General features: G+C 53.9%; 1 protein-coding gene across 1 annotated transcript; it reads left to right on the top strand.

Annotated features, from left to right (window-relative positions):
• Positions 1-7,260: 7,260 nt before the first annotated feature.
• Positions 7,261-13,372, top strand: CUNH2orf50 (chromosome unknown C2orf50 homolog). The gene is made up of 3 exons (XM_032430148.1): positions 7,261-7,511; positions 11,240-11,279; positions 13,181-13,372. Exons 1-3 carry the CDS (start codon positions 7,261-7,263, stop codon positions 13,370-13,372), a joined length of 483 nt encoding a protein of 160 aa, XP_032286039.1.
• The last annotated feature ends 2,833 nt before the right edge of the window (positions 13,373-16,205 follow it).

Here is a 16,205-nt window from a genome sequence, read left to right on the forward strand (position 1 = left end):
GTTTTCATCTTATTTCATTTTCCCTTTCCTTCCCCTATGTGCATCTGCTTTGTTTCTTAAATTCCACATATGAGCGAGATCATATGGTATTTGTCTTTCTCAGATTGACTTATTTCACTTAGCATAATACCCTCTAGTCCCATCCACATCATTGTAAATAACAAGATTTCATTCCTTCTGATGGCTGAGGAATATTCCATTGTGTGTGTGTATCACATTTTCCTTATCCATTCATCTGTCGATGGACATCTGGGCTCTTTCCATAGTTTGACTATTGTAGACATTGTTGCTATAAACATTGGGGTGCATGTCTTTATTCTTTATGTTCGGGATTTCATTAGGTACATCTGGTGACTATATCTTTAGGGTAGTGTTGATTAGCTATTTGCCCTATGAGTTCCTGTGAAGAAGAAGCAGGCATCCCTACCTCCTGAGCCTAGGCCTGTGTGTTCCCTGCTGGTCCAGGTGTGCCCAGGGATGATATGACCTGACAAGATGGGTGCCGGCTTCAGACGGTCCAATCTGTGTTCATCTGACCCTGAGTTCCCACCTCCCATCTAAACTCTCTGGACTTAATTTCCTCATCTGTAAAATAGAGAAAATAAGACCCATCTGTATTACTGAGGTTCTCTAAAGAAGAAGAATGTACAGACATAGAGATGCAGAGTTGGATAGGTGGGTAGATGGACAGACAGAGATCGCTCTGTTAGAAGGGGTTGGCCCCCAGGATCACAGAGGCTGACAAGTCCCCGGAAGTCCAGTAGGCAAGCTGGAGGCCCACGAGAGCCGATGGTGTAAGTTCGAGTCCGGCAGGCTCAGACCCAAGAAGAGCTGATTTCCCAGCTTAAGACCAAAGACAAGAACAGACCAATGCACCAGCGGGGCAGTCAGGCCGGAAGAATTCTTCTTGCTCGGACTTCTTGTTCTACGCAGGTCTTCCAGTAACTGGATGAGGCACACGGGGAGGGCGATCCGCTTTACCCAGTCTACAGATTCCAGTGAACTCGCTCTTGGGAGACAAGCTGCTGGGAGTCACTGTACTTTGCTGGACTTTAATCCTTGGGCACTCCCACATTCTAGACCCGATTCTCCCTGGAAGAACCTAACTGAGCGCGAACACGCTCAGCATGGACGTGCACTGCACTCCTGAGCTGGAGGGCCGCTCACATCCACCTCCCCAGCCTGTTCTCAGCAGCAGGGCCGGGTCAGGGTGGAAGACAGGTGAAGTGGCTCCCCAGGGTCCCCCAGGGGGCGGGGCTGGAGCTGGGACGGAGGTCTGCCCGACACAAATCCCACGCTCTGTACCCGGCAGGTGCTCTCCTCCACACCCCCGCCTGCCCAGCTCCAGCCCGGCCCCCGGCCTCTCACCTGGGAGACCACCACTACACCGAGCAGCTGGAGGAGCTCAGGGGAGCCTAGAGCAGGAGTGAGGTCTGCCAGACCAGGCTCCCGGGGCAGAGACCTGCATGGGTCAGCAGGGGTGGGCAAATCATGGGGCTCAGAAAGCCAAGGGCAAGGCGGCCCGATCTGCTGTGAGAGTACTATATCCCCTTGGTTTGCGAACAGCTCATGTTTTCATAATTACCCACCCTGTGAACCATTGAATCCACAGCGCTTGGGCTGAAGGGATCTTGACACCACTGCTTCAGGCCCCCCCAGACCTCATCCGGGTTAATAATCAGCCTGTAAGCACTGGTTCAGTTTTTAAATACCGAGATCCCTTCATCCCACCTGGTAAACAGCTGCCCCGAATCCCCCCCCCCCTCCCCACTTCCCACCTCCCACCCCCGCCCTCCCGCGGGGGGAGCAGGGGCCCCCACCCCCCCCCCCCGGCTGGCTGGTGCCTGGGTCCTACCTGTTGCTAACTATTTGGGGTATCACCCCTGCCCAGAGCCACTGCTAACTGAGGGCTCTTTGTCAAGCCCCGGTTCCCCCCAGGCCCACTGCTGAATTCCTTCATGGACACCTCTGGACATGACACTCATTTCCAGAGTGCCTCAAACCTTCAGGACGCCTGGCTTCTCTCAACGCCCTGGGATGACAGAAGAGAGGGAATCACAGAGTTTAGAGCTGGTGGAGGATGCATAGCTACAGGCTGCCCCCTGCTGCCCCACACGTGCATTGCAATCATCCCCAAGTCAACTACTTTCTCCTAAATAGCATTCAGCTGCCCATTAGTGGGAAGTTCCAGAATAAAGAAAATAAAGATGATGACCCCAGAATATTTTTTCCAGGGCTGAAAATGCCCCCAATTCCCAGGGATCCGGGGTCTTCAGAATATAAGCCACTGAGTTTATATTTTGGAGAGCCAAGGTCAAACTGTTTATGTGGGAAGCTTTTCCTCTGCAAATAATAATTTAGGCAGAGACCGGAAATGGCGGTCAGCAGGGCTTCTGGTCCTGGCACCCCATTTCCTGCCCATGGAACCAGTGAGCACCCAGGCTCTGCACCAAATCCAGATAGCATCTACCATCCCTCACGAGGCTGTCATACTTCAGTGAGAAAGGCAAGCACACTCTCAAACTTGAAAGTGCTATACAATTATTATTTTTAATGCAATTATCTATCAGGGAATATTTAAATGATCTCCCACAGATCTCCCAGAGCCTAGATTGGTATCGAAAATGTGGAGTGCCTAATTGCTGAAAATTATCAAGGATACCCGTGGGGAAAATGGGGACTAGTTAAGTGTTAGTGAGCACAATAACACAAGTGAAAAAGAGTTAATAGAGCACACCTGAGACCACTATGCTCAGCGAGGCCTGCTTGTAAGACTGGCTCTTCACCGGGCTCTGGGAACCTAGATTTCCACAGGGTTCTCTCCATTACCTGATAAAAATGGCTCCCTATGCATAAACTGTGCTACAATATGGTTCATGCGGAGCATGGGCTTTCCTTCTGGGACTCCGGGACTTGGGGACGTGCTACACAGAGGTAGGAACATGACTTGCCCCCCGTGAAAGCCCTTGGCACTGAGTCTCTAAAGAGCCTACCCGGTCAGGGCACCTGGGTGGCTCAGCTGGTGAGCATCTGACTCCTGGTTTCAGCTCAGGTCATGATCTGGAGTCATGAGATCGAGCCCTGCATAGGACTCCGCACTCAGCTGGGAGTCTGCTTGAGATTCTCTCTCTCTCCTTCTGCCCCTCCCCCTGCTCGAGTGCTTGCTCTCAGTCTCTGTCTCTCAAATAAATGAATAAATCTTAAAAAAATAAAATAAAGAGCCTACCTGGTCGACAACCTTTCACACGTGTTGTCACAACTCACTGCTGGGGAGCCCGCGTGTCCTGTGTGACTCCTCTGCGGACGGTTTAGAAGCTTGTGCCTGGTTTCTCTGGGCTTTGTCTCAGATGCCTTTTTTCTTTCCTGATTTTGGTTCATTTCCTTTGGCCAAAATAAATCAGGGCCCTGAGCATTACCGTCGGCTAAGTCCTGGGAGTCCTCCTAGCAAATCGTCTACCTTGGGGGTGGTCTCAGAGACCCTGACACACAGCTTCCGGGTGTGGTGGGGACCAGCACAGCCGACACACTCGTGCCTGGCTGGAGAGGCGTGCTCTGTATGCTGCTGGCATGAAACTGTCCGTGTCCTGTGACTCGGTCATCCCATTCTGGGAACATGTCCTGTTGAAACAAGGCAACAGAAAGAGGCACAAAGATATCCATCAGAGCTAATGCTAAATCCAGAAATAAAGTAAATGCCCAAGAACAGGGAAAGTGGCTAAGTATATTACGACACACGGATTCTAAGAAACTGATCAAAGTGAGAAGTATAAAGATTATGAAGAAAGACATGAAAAGATGTTTCTGGTGTTAAATTTTTTAAAGCTGAGTACAAAATGGTGGGCAAACTGACAGCAAGGAACTAACAAACAGTAGGATCAAAAGTGACTGTTAAAGTGAAAATGGCTGGGATGACAAGGGGCTGTGGATTTCTCCACACATAAATTACCTTGAATGCTACTGTTTTCATCATCTCAGAACTTTCTGGGGACTCGGTAGGAGCAGCTGAAAAAGTGTGAACGATGGCCCTGAATCCTTCGGCTTTCACCACCTTTTATAAAGCCTTTAGGGTGTGTGCATGGGGGGACGGAGGTTGGTGTTAAGCCAAATTTTTCATCTGGGAAGGGGAGATCTAGGGGACAGGAGGGAAGCCTAAACTAGACAGGCAAATACTTGCCCCACCGCAGCCCCTGCCTTCCCGGAGCCCCGCCTCTCCCTGCACCCCATTCCTGCCGCTCATCTGCTGACCCCCATTTCTGCTTGCTCCCAACTCTGCTCAGCAACGTCACACCTGCTGGACCGCCTCCCTGCGACTCCTCGGCCCTGCCCTGCAGCGGGAGCTCCAGCGAGGGACCCGCCCTCTGCCGGCCAACTCGGAAAGGGGCAGGGTCTACAGGCGGTGGGCGTGGCTCCTCGAACAAACCCCACCCACACCTGCCCCGCGGGGCGGAGCCTCACTCAGCTTGGCGAATTCTCCCAAGTTGCTGCCACCTGGCCCACGGGGGCCCCGCGAGTCGCTGCACACCAGAGCCCAGGCTGTAAGGTTCTAGCAGAACCTACGTTAAAGTCCTTCTTGGGGTTGGGGGCAATCCATTAAAATACAGCTCCAGCAACCCCCAAATCCAGGGATTTTTGTCCTGTCCTGGAAGGTTGTATATAAAGTTACATCTCAAGGTGTGGGGTGTGGAAGAGGCAATGACTTGCTAAGGACACCCAGCAAGTCACTGGCAGAGCTGGGACTGGAACCCAGTGTCCTGATTCCCTTTGTGGGGGGGGGTCCCCCAGGCTGGGCTTAGGGAGACCCACCCAGAGTGGATCTGGACACTTTTCCGGCTCAGTGACTGAGGAAACAGAATGTGTTCAAGCTGGACTGGCAGGTGAAGTGTTTCTCCCCACAACATTTTATTTTGAAAAATTTCAAACATACAGAAACGGTGAAAAAAGGGTTCAGTGAACACCCATATACCCATGACCTAGATTCTACAATTAACATTTTGTTGTATTTGCTTTGTCATATTTCTATCTATCCCTCTACCATCTGCCAGTCTGAAATGGCTTCTAAATTAAAGACCAACCCCCACAGAAGTCTTCAGCCTCACATACATCAGGCACTCGGTCATCCTGGATGCCCTAGCTGGCCTCTTTGGTCTTCTTCCTTGTCTCTGGACCATGTGGCCAGGGGACCTGGGCCAAGGTATCTGGGCAAACGCCATGGCTGTTCCAGGCTGTTCCAGGCTGCTCCAAGCCTCAGCCTGCAGTTGACCTTACAAGAGGTGTCCCATGCAGCAGTCACTGCCCTCTGTACACACACTCATGGGACCTCTTCTAGATGTTCGAGGAAGCCAGAGCTGCCACCCCTCGGCAAGGTAGAGACCCGTCCTGGCTGTGCTGGGGGCACAGCCACCGAAGAGAGAACCACCACCGGGGCAGCCTGCTTCTGGGCTCTGGGCGTTCACCCAGCCCGTCTTTACTGGGAAAACGTCAAGGTCATGGAATGCCAGCCCGCCTGGCCCAGCTCTGGAGGAAGAACCCAGGAGAGAGGAAAGACAGCCCCCACCGGCCCCACCACCTCTGCTTTTGGACTGATGTCCCAGAAGGTCACATCACTCGGCCCCCTCCTCAGGCAAGTGCTGGTGGCCGTCACCCCATCTCCACTCCGGGCTTCCCCACCGCTCACCTGGGCCATAGCAGTGGTACTCCCCTGCCTCTTGCTCTTTCCTGCGGCTTCTCGTTCTTTCCCTTGTGCACTAACTGCAGGCACAGATTGGGCCAGCCCTGTGCCCGGGGCCCTGTCGGCCAGTCTCAGACCTCGCCTCTCCCCCCACAGCCCCCCAATACCAGTGCTCCCTCCTGCATCCACGCTTTTCCTGCTCGCCCCAATTTTTCCACCTGGCAAATCCTCTTCCCCTCTTCACTCCTTGGGGCACCTCTTGCTTGAAAGCAGAATCTCCAGTGCGAGCTCGGGTTGTTGGCTGAACTCGTCCCCACACCCCAGGGGCGCCGGGCAAACCTCCAGAGAGTATGGCTTTGTGGGCGCTGTGTTGTCCGGGGGTCTGTTTCCCAGCTGCGCAGAGAAGGGAGCACCACGCCCAGCGGATCGGCCCACAGGAAGTTTCAAGGAAAGAACTGTGCATCTGCCCGCACATACAGGGGGCATTCAGAAGCCGGGAGGGCTGGAAGTGCCCGGTGCTGGGGGCAGAAGCCATGAGGGAGGGGGGCCTGGAGCCACAGAGCGACGTGGGCCGCACTGGGTCAGAGCAGAATCGCGGCCGAAGGCTCAGAACACGACTCCACCCCCCCACCGGGTTCTCCTTGTTTCCTTCAGAGGATCTAAAGTCAAGGCCAAGCCTCAGCGAGTAACCGGGGGACCTCGGACACTCACTTAATCCCGCTGGTGAGGGCCTCGGTTCCCTCCGAGGTAGCATGGGGCTGGAAATGCCTGTCTTGGAGGACCCGGGTTCAGCGAGATGAAGGATGGTGCTTTGTAAGCCCTCCAGGCTGATGCGGGTAGAACGGGTAGTAACTGCACAGTGTCACTGATTTTCCCTTGCCGGCCACCGCTCAGAACCCCTCCGGCAGCCGAGCGTCGGCTGGCATCCGCTCTGGAGCTCACAAAGCACCTCCATCCGCCTTCTCACGGGAGCCCCGCATCTGCGCCTCCGCGGGGGAGCTGGAAGGATGACTATTGTCAGTTCACAGGCCCCAGGAGGGACAGGGGCTGCTCAAGGTCATGTGGCAATTGGAGGACGGGCCCCAACCCCCAACCCCCACCCCCACCCCCCCTGCATCCTGTCTTTTCTTACTGCCCCAGAAATCCGGGCTTTGGTCGCTCCCCCATCCCCCATGCTGTTTTGAGGTCTCCAGCCAGGGGGCCAGGGGGCAGAGCTGAGGGGCAGCTGAGCTGGGCCTGGCACCGACGCAGAAACTCTCTCCAACCCCCCCCTCGGGGTTCAGATGTCACACACACACTTGGGAGCTGCCCTGTCCCCCGGGCAACAGTCAACACAGGCAGAAGCTCGAAACACAGCTAGGCTCAAGTGCTCTCCCCAGCCCACATCAGCCACTCTGAGCTTGGGGTCTAGAGGGCCAGTGAGGGGGACCCCTGCTCAGGCTTTCCTGGAGTTGGGAGTGGAGGGGTCCCAGGAGAGGTCCGAGCTCAGACAGGAGCCTCTCTCTCTCTCTCCGTCTCTCTCAGTTTCTCTATTTCTCTGTTTCTCTGCCACACACACACACACACACACACACACACACACACACACACACATGGGGAGCCACCCCACCCCTGGGTTCCGGAGAAGCACATCAGCTGGGTACCAGCTGCCCTCAACCAGGCTGTCAGCCTTAGACTCCTCCACGGCCCGGGCTGGCCCTGTGGTGGGCAGGGGTCTCGCCGGCAATCGCCAAACCCCCCAGGCCCCAGAAGCAGAGCACTTGGCCCTGGGAACTAATGGTGTGCAGCAGGACCAGCTGTGGAGGGAGCTCTTGGAGGCCGAGAGGAGGGGCCAACAGCGCTGGTGAGTGCCCTGCCTGAGCCCCAGCTAATTCAGGGTCTAGGGAGCTTCTGGAAGCAGAGAGACCCATGAGAAGGAGTAAGCCAGGCAAATGGTGTTGATGGAAAAGTGCTCTGGGCCAGACCGGAACCTAGAGGGTGGGAGGGAGAGGTGGGCAGGGGCCAGGTGACCCCCCTCCTTCACTCTGGGGTCCCATCTGCCTTTGGAATAATCTCCCCAGCTGGAGCTCCTGGGATAGCGCTGTGGGCCGGCCAGGAAGTCATGACAGCACTGGGGGTTTGGGACGCCCTGGCCCTCTGACCCAGGAGAGAGACATCCCTTCATGCACTCATTCAATCCGGACATTCCTAGGAGAGCCGCCCCGTCAGGCTGTAATGAGGGACAAGACAGCCCTAAACCCGGCTCCTTGGAGCCTCCATTCTCAGGACAGGGCAGCCAAAAAGCAAGCAGAGAGACGAAGTACAGTGTGATGAGTGTCAGGGAGCGAGGGGAGGGTGGGCGCCTTCTTTTTACAGAGGCCTCTCCGAGGACATAGCATCGAGGCGGAGCCCTGAAATCTGAGGGGCCAAGAAGAGTTTGGTGTATTTCAAAACAAAACAAAGACTGTCCGTGTGGCCGAGGCCGTCAGTGAGGGGATGGGAGCCTCAAGATAAGCAGTAGGAGGAACATCTCATATACTGTAAAAGATCGTATTTTTAAATGTAATGAGACACCATCAAGGGTTTTAAGGAAGAGCATGATGTGATCTAGCCGAAGATCTGTGGAAAAATTCAAGGCATGTTTTTATGGTAGAATTCCAACAATTGTTGATGGATTGGAGTGAGAATGTGTGTGTGTGGTGTGTACGTGTGTGGCATGTGGGGTGTGGGTCTGGGGGGTGCATGTGTGCTGGGTGTGGGTTATGAGTAGGGTGCGTGCAGTGGGGGGGTGTATACGTGGGGTGTACGTGGGGTGCATGGGGGGACGTTCACAAGGACAGGGCTCTCTGGTGCGGGGCGATCCGCGCGGGAGGACCCGGGAGCTGAGCGGATGTGGGCGCGGGGAGGAGGTGTCAGGGGGCCGGACCTCCAGCCTGGATCGTTAGTGGGATGATCCAGGGGTTCATCCCTGGGTGAACTGCGGCTCCGGGGTGAAGATGCGAGAGCTGGTGGGGTGTTCGAGGCCGGACACCTCCGGGTGGCCGCCCAGGAGGCCGCGGAGTGGCAGGAATCAGGAGCTGGGCACTGGCCCCACAGGGACGAAAAGCAGAGAGGCGGCCAGGCGTGGAGGGGAGAACGGACGTGACCGCTGAGGGACAGGGCGTTTCTCCTGGGGGTGACAAAAAGAGTGGTGATGGTGCAGGACTCTGAATATACTGGAAACCACTGGACCAGACCCTCTGCAAGGGTGAACTTTATGACACGTGCATCTGCTCACGAGCGAGAAAGAAGCCACGCTCCCCGGGAAGGGCTCCCAGAGATGAGGTGGCAGCACAGAGCCAGCAACAGTCACTGGACGGCAAGTAGCCAGGAGACTGAGAGAAGCTGCCAGAGAAGAAAGGGGTCCCAGACCCCAAGAGGAAGAGTTTAGGGAAATCCAGAGCTGCGCTCCCCACAGAAATACAGTATGAGCCACATCTGAAATCTTCCATATTCTAGAAGCAGCCTTAAAAATATATATATAACAGGAAACTAGTGAAATCCATTTTAATGGTGTATCTTATCCAAAATATTATCTTTGGGGCATGTAGTCAATATTTTTAAAAGTATTGAGATAATTTGACATTCTTCTTTGTACCAAGTCTTTGAAATCAGGTCTTACAGCACCTGAGATGTGCTCCGTAAACCCCTCTCCTGAGGTTTTTCTGGATAGAGAAACTGAGGGCCCAAGAGCACAGTGACCTCGTTCAGGGCCACACAGCCCGGAAAGCGGGCAGCAAGCAGAGCGAGGACAGGGACCGGGTGTTCCCACCTCCTACCTCGCTGGCTCTCGCTAAGTCTTAGTGTGGCTCTGAGGTCAAGGTCCCTGCCTTCTGTCAATTCAAAACCAAAGCTATTGGAACATGGCTCCCCCATGACAGAAGAGGGGTGATGGTGGGTGGGAGGGTCAGGACACTTGGGGAGGATGGGAGGAGATGAACGGGCCGGGGGGGACACGAGGGTCAACTGCGGAGGGGAAGCAGATGAGGGAACAGGGCCCCAGGAAGGGTCAGGTGGGGAGGTTCCCAACGTCTCAGGAGGGTAGGCTAAAGACAGAGAGCTCCGCTCAAAGTCTGAACACGGAACAATGAGGCAACTTGGAAAAGAACCAAAAACAACCTCTAGAAAAAAAAATCCGTAACGTTGAAATACAAAACACAACTGAAGTGAGCATTCATAAACTCAGATTCATCACAATTACTCGGAAAGACAAGGAGGGGGAACACATGGAAGAAGAATTAGAACCCTAGAGAACAGAACAAGAAGATCCAACATACCTATTAACAGAGCTCCCCAAGGGGAGGCTGGGAGAGATGAAATTTTGGAGGGGGAAAGTGTTCGAGAATTTTCTAGAACCGAAGAAATGCACGCATGCACAGACACTGGAGGATGTGCTCCACAACAGGAGAGTACACAAGAAAGGAAGACCCGGGACCCCGAAAGAGGGGACCCCCGAGGGGAGGTCAGAACGGCAGGAGCGGGTCCTGGGCAGCAACCCTCGTGGGAGCAGGGCGACCCAGTCTCCCAGACAGTGGCCTCTAGAGAACAAACGTGAATGAGCCGGTGGATTACCTGTTGCATTTGACTGTGTGGAAGATCATACAGGGAGGGCTTTACAATTTTGTTGGAGAGTTTGGAATCAGTGATCTGTACACAGAAAGCTAAGAAAACCAGGGGGATTATAAACCCTAGAAAAAAATTCCAAGTTGTCCAAGGAAGGAAAGGGGATCCCATGATCCTAGATAGTTGCTCAGTGAACAGTATTTACAGAATCCTAAAGATATAAACAATATATATCAGTTCAGCCCAAATCCATAATACAATAATTTTGGAAGAAATGAGGAAAGGGAAAAGGGGCAAGAAAGCTAACTCATAATCTCCCATAATAGAAAGTCTACAGATATGTTTAGTTTCAAAAACCCAAGAAATGGCAACCTGGATTTACCATTCCGTGATGGGCCCAAAGAAACAGCAAAAGGGCTGGAAACGTGACCAGACGCTGTAGGGTTCGGGGGCTATGAGGATTGGGGCAGAGAAGCCTGTTTTTATTTTAAGTCTCACAGAATTGTTCAACTTCTTAAAAACAGAATAAAATAAAAATTAAATTAGCAGCACAGGTAAAATGCCCTTCTCGTTGTCACTGTCCCGGTCTCCTGCCCTGTCCCCACTGTCCTCTGCTGTGCACACTGAGAGGCTACAAAAAAAAGTGAGGTTTTTCTTCACGAAACACTTGAGGGCTCCCACGTGGCTCTGAAAATGCAGACACACACAGTGGGCTCGCAGCTCTGCGTTCCCCATCACGGGCCACCTCCTCTGGTACCACACATCCCACTCCGGGAAATGTCACTAACCCTTGAGATATTTGCTCGGTGTGGAGGCCACACTATAAATACTTGGTTGGTTTGGGGTGTTTGTTTCACTGGATTATTTTAGTTCCCCTGTGACGTAATAAATGCATCGGCGGCATTGACTCGTTCACCTGACACAGTGAAAGCCATTTGTTAAAAAATGTCACGGGATGGTATGACACTGCCCACGTGTTTTCCTTTTCAGGGCTCAGCACTGGAGTTTCCTGAAAGACTATGACCCCCTGGTAAGGCCAATGACGCTCCTGACATGCACACTTGCACCAGGCATGTCTGCTCATTCACCTAACGTTTATGGAGGACCTACTGGGTGCTGGATGCTGGAATGGACAGAGACAAAAAAATATATACTGTCTTGTGTCAAGAAACTCAGGGTCTGGGGGAAAGAAAATGCTTAGAGCATTTAGATATTAGTTTTCCCCAATGTTTCTAGATTTTATTAAGATGAACCAACTGGAAATGATAGGTGTCTGCTTCTGGTAATGTTTTCCTCTGTATGAGGATGTCAGCAATGTGTCCCGAGCGATGTGTGGGGGGCGTGCCCCATGTGGAGATGAGCCTGGGGGAACATACGTTGGAAACGAATTCCCTGCTTCTAATATCACCACCTCCAATCCGACTCCACATTGCTACCAGGATAACTTTCCTAAACCATAAAACTGACCATATCTCTTCCCTGCTTAAAATCCTTCAATATACCTGCATTTTTCAGGGTGGCTCACAACGCTTCCCATGATCTAAGCTTGCCTGCCTCCCCACGCTGACCTATATGCTATTTTAGCCACACCTTCGAGCATGCTCTCCCCCTGCCTGAAATGCCCTCCCCACCTTGTCAGTCTGGTGGACTCTTATTCATCACTCAAGTGCGTCCTTCTAGAAATCTCTCCTTCCTGAGCAGGCTCGGTCAGATCCCTCTGTTCTTTACTCGCCAGCATATCCAACCGACTCCTTTGATATAACCTGTCATGTTCCAGTGATCCATTTCAGCAGGCTGTGGGCTCCCTAAGAGAAAGGACAAAACCAGCTTCACCGCTGTACCCCACTCACCAGCCGTGCCCTACCCCCCAGCACCTAGCAAATATTTAGCACTCAGCTGATGTTGGATAAATGACCGAATGTTGGATGAATCTGGCTGTAAGAACGGTCAAAGAACCAGCCTGGGAAATGAGCAGCGCGCCAAGTCATCCCAGGCAGTAGCCACGCCTTGCCAGCTTTAGGCGAAGGTTTAACGTCCGCCTTCCCAGCCCGTGGGCTTGCTGCCTGCCCTGGGATAGAAGATGTCGTTCATGAGACCTGAAATCCTACACTGAGCTCCTGGCCTGGGCTTCCAGCCTACAGACTCCCCCTGCCAAGGGCTAGGGATTAGCAACCTGACCACCGACACCTGCATCACGCCCAAAGGTGTGGGGCCCCCTCCGCCCGGAATTTCCCAGGGGAAAGCGCGGATCCTGTTCCTTCTGTTCCTTCGCTGGTCCTGTAACCCCTATTTGCCCCAGGGTAGCCCCGAGTGCACCTGACACGAGGGCTCATCAGATTATTCTCAGCTCATGCAGTAACTCACTCATTCACCTTCCAGCCATGTGCGCGAATGCTCAGACCCCCAGGCCGGGAACAGACCCAAATGCCATCCGTGGCGGGGTGGGTAAATAACGTGGAATGTTCACAAGCCACACGAGGGCGCGTACCGTGTAGCAAGGACAACGAAGGAGTTGTAGCCACACACAAAAACGTGCACGAACCTCGAAAACACGTTCCTGAGAGAAAGGAGCCACGGTCTTACTAAGATAAAGTTCAAAGCCAGGAGTTAGAGAGGGAGCCCGGGCTGCCTCGGGGGTGGGGACAGTGACTGAGGGGTCTGAGCAGCTGGGTCCGGGGCGTGTGGCATTTCCCTACGCGGGTGGGGTTGCACAGACTTGCCCACGGCGTGGAGGCTCGTGGAGCCGGACGGTTACGATGTGGGAACGTTTCTGGCTTCCCCGGGGCGGAACTGGGGTGGAGGCAGCTGGAGGATGGTGCCTGCAGAGGCCACCGGCCCCCTTCCCCTCCCGTCCCTGCTGAGGGCCTGGCCGCGTGCACGCCTCTCCCCTGTTCCGGGCAGCTTGTGACACCACCTTTCCCCTCTCTTCAGGGCAACCAGAAGGAGCCTGTGCAGTTGCCGGAGTCCGTTCCTCTCTTCTCCGACACGGTCCCCAACTCCACGAACCAGGTGGTGGGCAGCAGGGTGGGCACGCCCCTGGGGCAAACCCTCATCGGCATGGACTTCTTCTTTGTGGACGGCGTCCGGAAGAAGAAGCTGGAAGCCGAGCTGCAGCCCGTGTAGGAGGCCGAGGTGGGTGTAGGGGCGGCGCGGGGAGGCTGTGGGCGAGCCGGCCCCTCGGCCCCAGTCAACGGCCCCCACGCGTCCGCCAGGCTTTCCTTCTCTCCGGGCCCCCGCACAGCCTTTCCGAGGGCTCCACTGGCCCGTTTTCACTCATGAGATTAGAAGGACTCCAGGAGCTTGCCCCTGGTCTTGGACCCGGCAGGGCTGGGGACTCCCTCTCGGGACCCGTGAGAGGCAGCCCTGCGTCTGTGGTCACGAGCGGACGGCCTGGGTTCAAATCGTGCTCCTGACTCTGAGCGGCTGTGTGACGTTGGGCAGGTTGTTCGAACCCTCTGTGCCTCCATCCCCCCGCCCCGGACATGGTGTACTGGTTTCCTATTGCCACCATCACAGTGGCCACTCACCAAGGGGCTGCAAAGAGCACGTATGTCCTATCTTACAGCGCTGGAGGTCAGAAATCCAAAGTGGGTCTCCCCGGACTGAAATCAAGGTGTGCGAGGGCTGCGTTTCTTTCTGGAGGCTAAAGGCATCGGACTCCTCGCCTTTTCCAGCTTCTAGAGAGAGGTTGCCCACATTCCTTGGACCGTGGCTCCCTCATCTCTGAAAGCAGAATGGTAGCATCTCCAATCTCCAAACCTCTCTCTCTCTCTCTGCCTCCTTCCCTCCATCTTTTAAGACATCCACGATAATCTCTCCATCTCACAGTTCTCAATTTAACCAGGATGCAAAACCCCTTTTGCGTGTAAGGTAACATATTCCCAAGCCCCGAGGATTAGGACAGGGGCGTCTTTGGTGGATTATTTTTCTGCCTACCACGTACAGAAATAATAAAAGTACTGATTCTAGAAGGTTGTCGTGGAGATGACATGGGCTACCACGTGTAACCGTTCAGAGCAGTGCCTGGACCATGGTATGAGGGTGTGTTTGCTGAGGACACCCTTCTCTTGGGAGGGAGAGTAGCATCCCGGTGAACGATGCAGGGAAGATGTGGGTCCTCACACAGGGGCTGCTGGGAGGTCAGCCCTTGGGTCAGTCTCTCCATCTCCTTCGTTACTGTGTGATGTTCTGGGTGGTCACAGTGAGGCCGGAGCCAAGCTGGGAGGAGCCCACCGAGCTGAGGTCCTGCCGGCCGCCCCGGGGACCTGTGACCCAGACCCACTCCACGCCCTCTGTGCTCTGGGGAGGCCATGGGGGGGCTGGGCCTGGGCTCAGCCACAGTAAGAAAGGGGAGCAGGGCGCCTGGGATCCAGATGGGGTCTTATTTCCATTTGAGAGAGAGGGTGGAAGCAAGAGATATTCTGGGAACTCCCAGGAGGTAGGAAAAGTCGAGGTTAAATGCAGATGCTGGTGGCGGGGCCCATGCAGACCAGAGGGAATCATCCAGAGCTTCTCTGCCTGTGTCTGGAGGGAGGGTAGGAAGCCCAGGGACAGGTGTGGGTTCTGCCACTCCCCGGGAGCAGAGCCACCTACAGACAATGTGACTATTGAGCACAGACTCTGTACTTGGCACATTACCTGAATGGTCTCTTGTAAGGGTTATGTCACCATTTGAGAGATTTGGAAACTGAGCTGAAGACCTCATTCAATCTGGCCAGGGTCCCACAGCTAGTGAAGAGCCAGACTCACGCCTGACTCACCATACCGAATTCTTCTCTCCGGGCCTCAGTCTTCACAGCTGTAAAATGGGGGCAGAGAGACTGATTCCCAGGATGTCACCAGCTCAGCACTCTCTCTGTGGGCGTGCAAGCATGCAGTGAGTACTGAACCAGGCCGGTTTACAGAGTGCATTTGCGGGCTGTTGTCACGCTATGTGACACACCACTCCATTTCTTGCTCACGGGTCTGCATGGACTTGGCCCCAAGCTTCAGGCTGAGTCCAAGTCTGTCCATATGTCTCTCATTCCCCTGGACCAACAGCTTCCCGGGGCACGTTCTCGTGGCACATCAGCAGAGCCCAAGAGCTCTAACAAGTCAGAGTAAGGCTGAGGGATTCTTTCTTTGCCTTTTATAACTGCTTCTCTGAGTTCCTCTGCCTCATTCTCCTCTCTGTGGCAGAACCAGCATCTCTGCTTTCATGCAAAACAAAACAAAACAAAAAAATAAGACCACTGTCCAGGGAACATACGAAGTGAGCCCAGAGTTTCTTCCTATGCCAGTAAGTAAAGAAGTGTTCAAAACCGGATGGGGAGCCTCAAAGGGATGGATGTCAGAACCAGCCTGAAGGGGCTCCCAGGGGCCAAATTTGGGACAAGATGAGCAGCAAAATGATGCCCATACCTGACTTCACCTGTGGCCACCCACCCCTTACAGCTTCCAAGCAAAACCAGTGCCCATAAATCCCATCAAAGTGTAACAACAACAACAACAACAATAATAAAGCCATGAGTTCATATCAATAAGTTCAAAATTTTTTAAGTACAGGAAGAAAAGTTCTTCTCTACTAAAGAATGTAGAATAAATGATAAAAACAGAAAATCACCATTTTATCACTGATTTAGGTAAGAATCAGTAAAAGACACTAAAAGCACTATGGGAAAGATTCTTAGGGAGTGATAAATGGTGAAGTCTGGGAGACTCCCCTTAACAACACATTATTAAACTTAACCTCGCCAACCAGAGGACAGCGGACAGCAGGTGCCTCCTGATGGGACCCACTGGGGAGGAGCGCCCACCCCGGGAGCACTCCCGCCTGCCCCACATGACCTGAGCCACATCATGAAGAGACGCCGGACACGCCCCAACGGAGGAGCACTCTGCCAAACAGCTGGCCTTGACTCTTCAAAACGTCAATATCATAAGAGACACGGGACGGCTGAGGATCTGATCCACATTA

This window comes from Phoca vitulina, unplaced genomic scaffold, assembly GCF_004348235.1.
Source record: "Phoca vitulina isolate PV1807 unplaced genomic scaffold, GSC_HSeal_1.0 scaffold42, whole genome shotgun sequence".
Taxonomy (NCBI): domain Eukaryota; kingdom Metazoa; phylum Chordata; class Mammalia; order Carnivora; family Phocidae; genus Phoca; species Phoca vitulina.

Coding starts and splice junctions, on each gene's coding strand:
- CUNH2orf50 (XM_032430148.1), top strand. CDS start 7,261: ATGGGGAGCCACCCCACCCCTGGGTTCCGGAGAAGCACATCAGCTGGG. Junction 7,512..11,239: donor AGGAGGGGCCAACAGCGCTG/GTGAGTGCCCTG, acceptor TTTCCTTTTCAG/GGCTCAGCACTGGAGTTTCC. Junction 11,280..13,180: donor TGAAAGACTATGACCCCCTG/GTAAGGCCAATG, acceptor CCCTCTCTTCAG/GGCAACCAGAAGGAGCCTGT.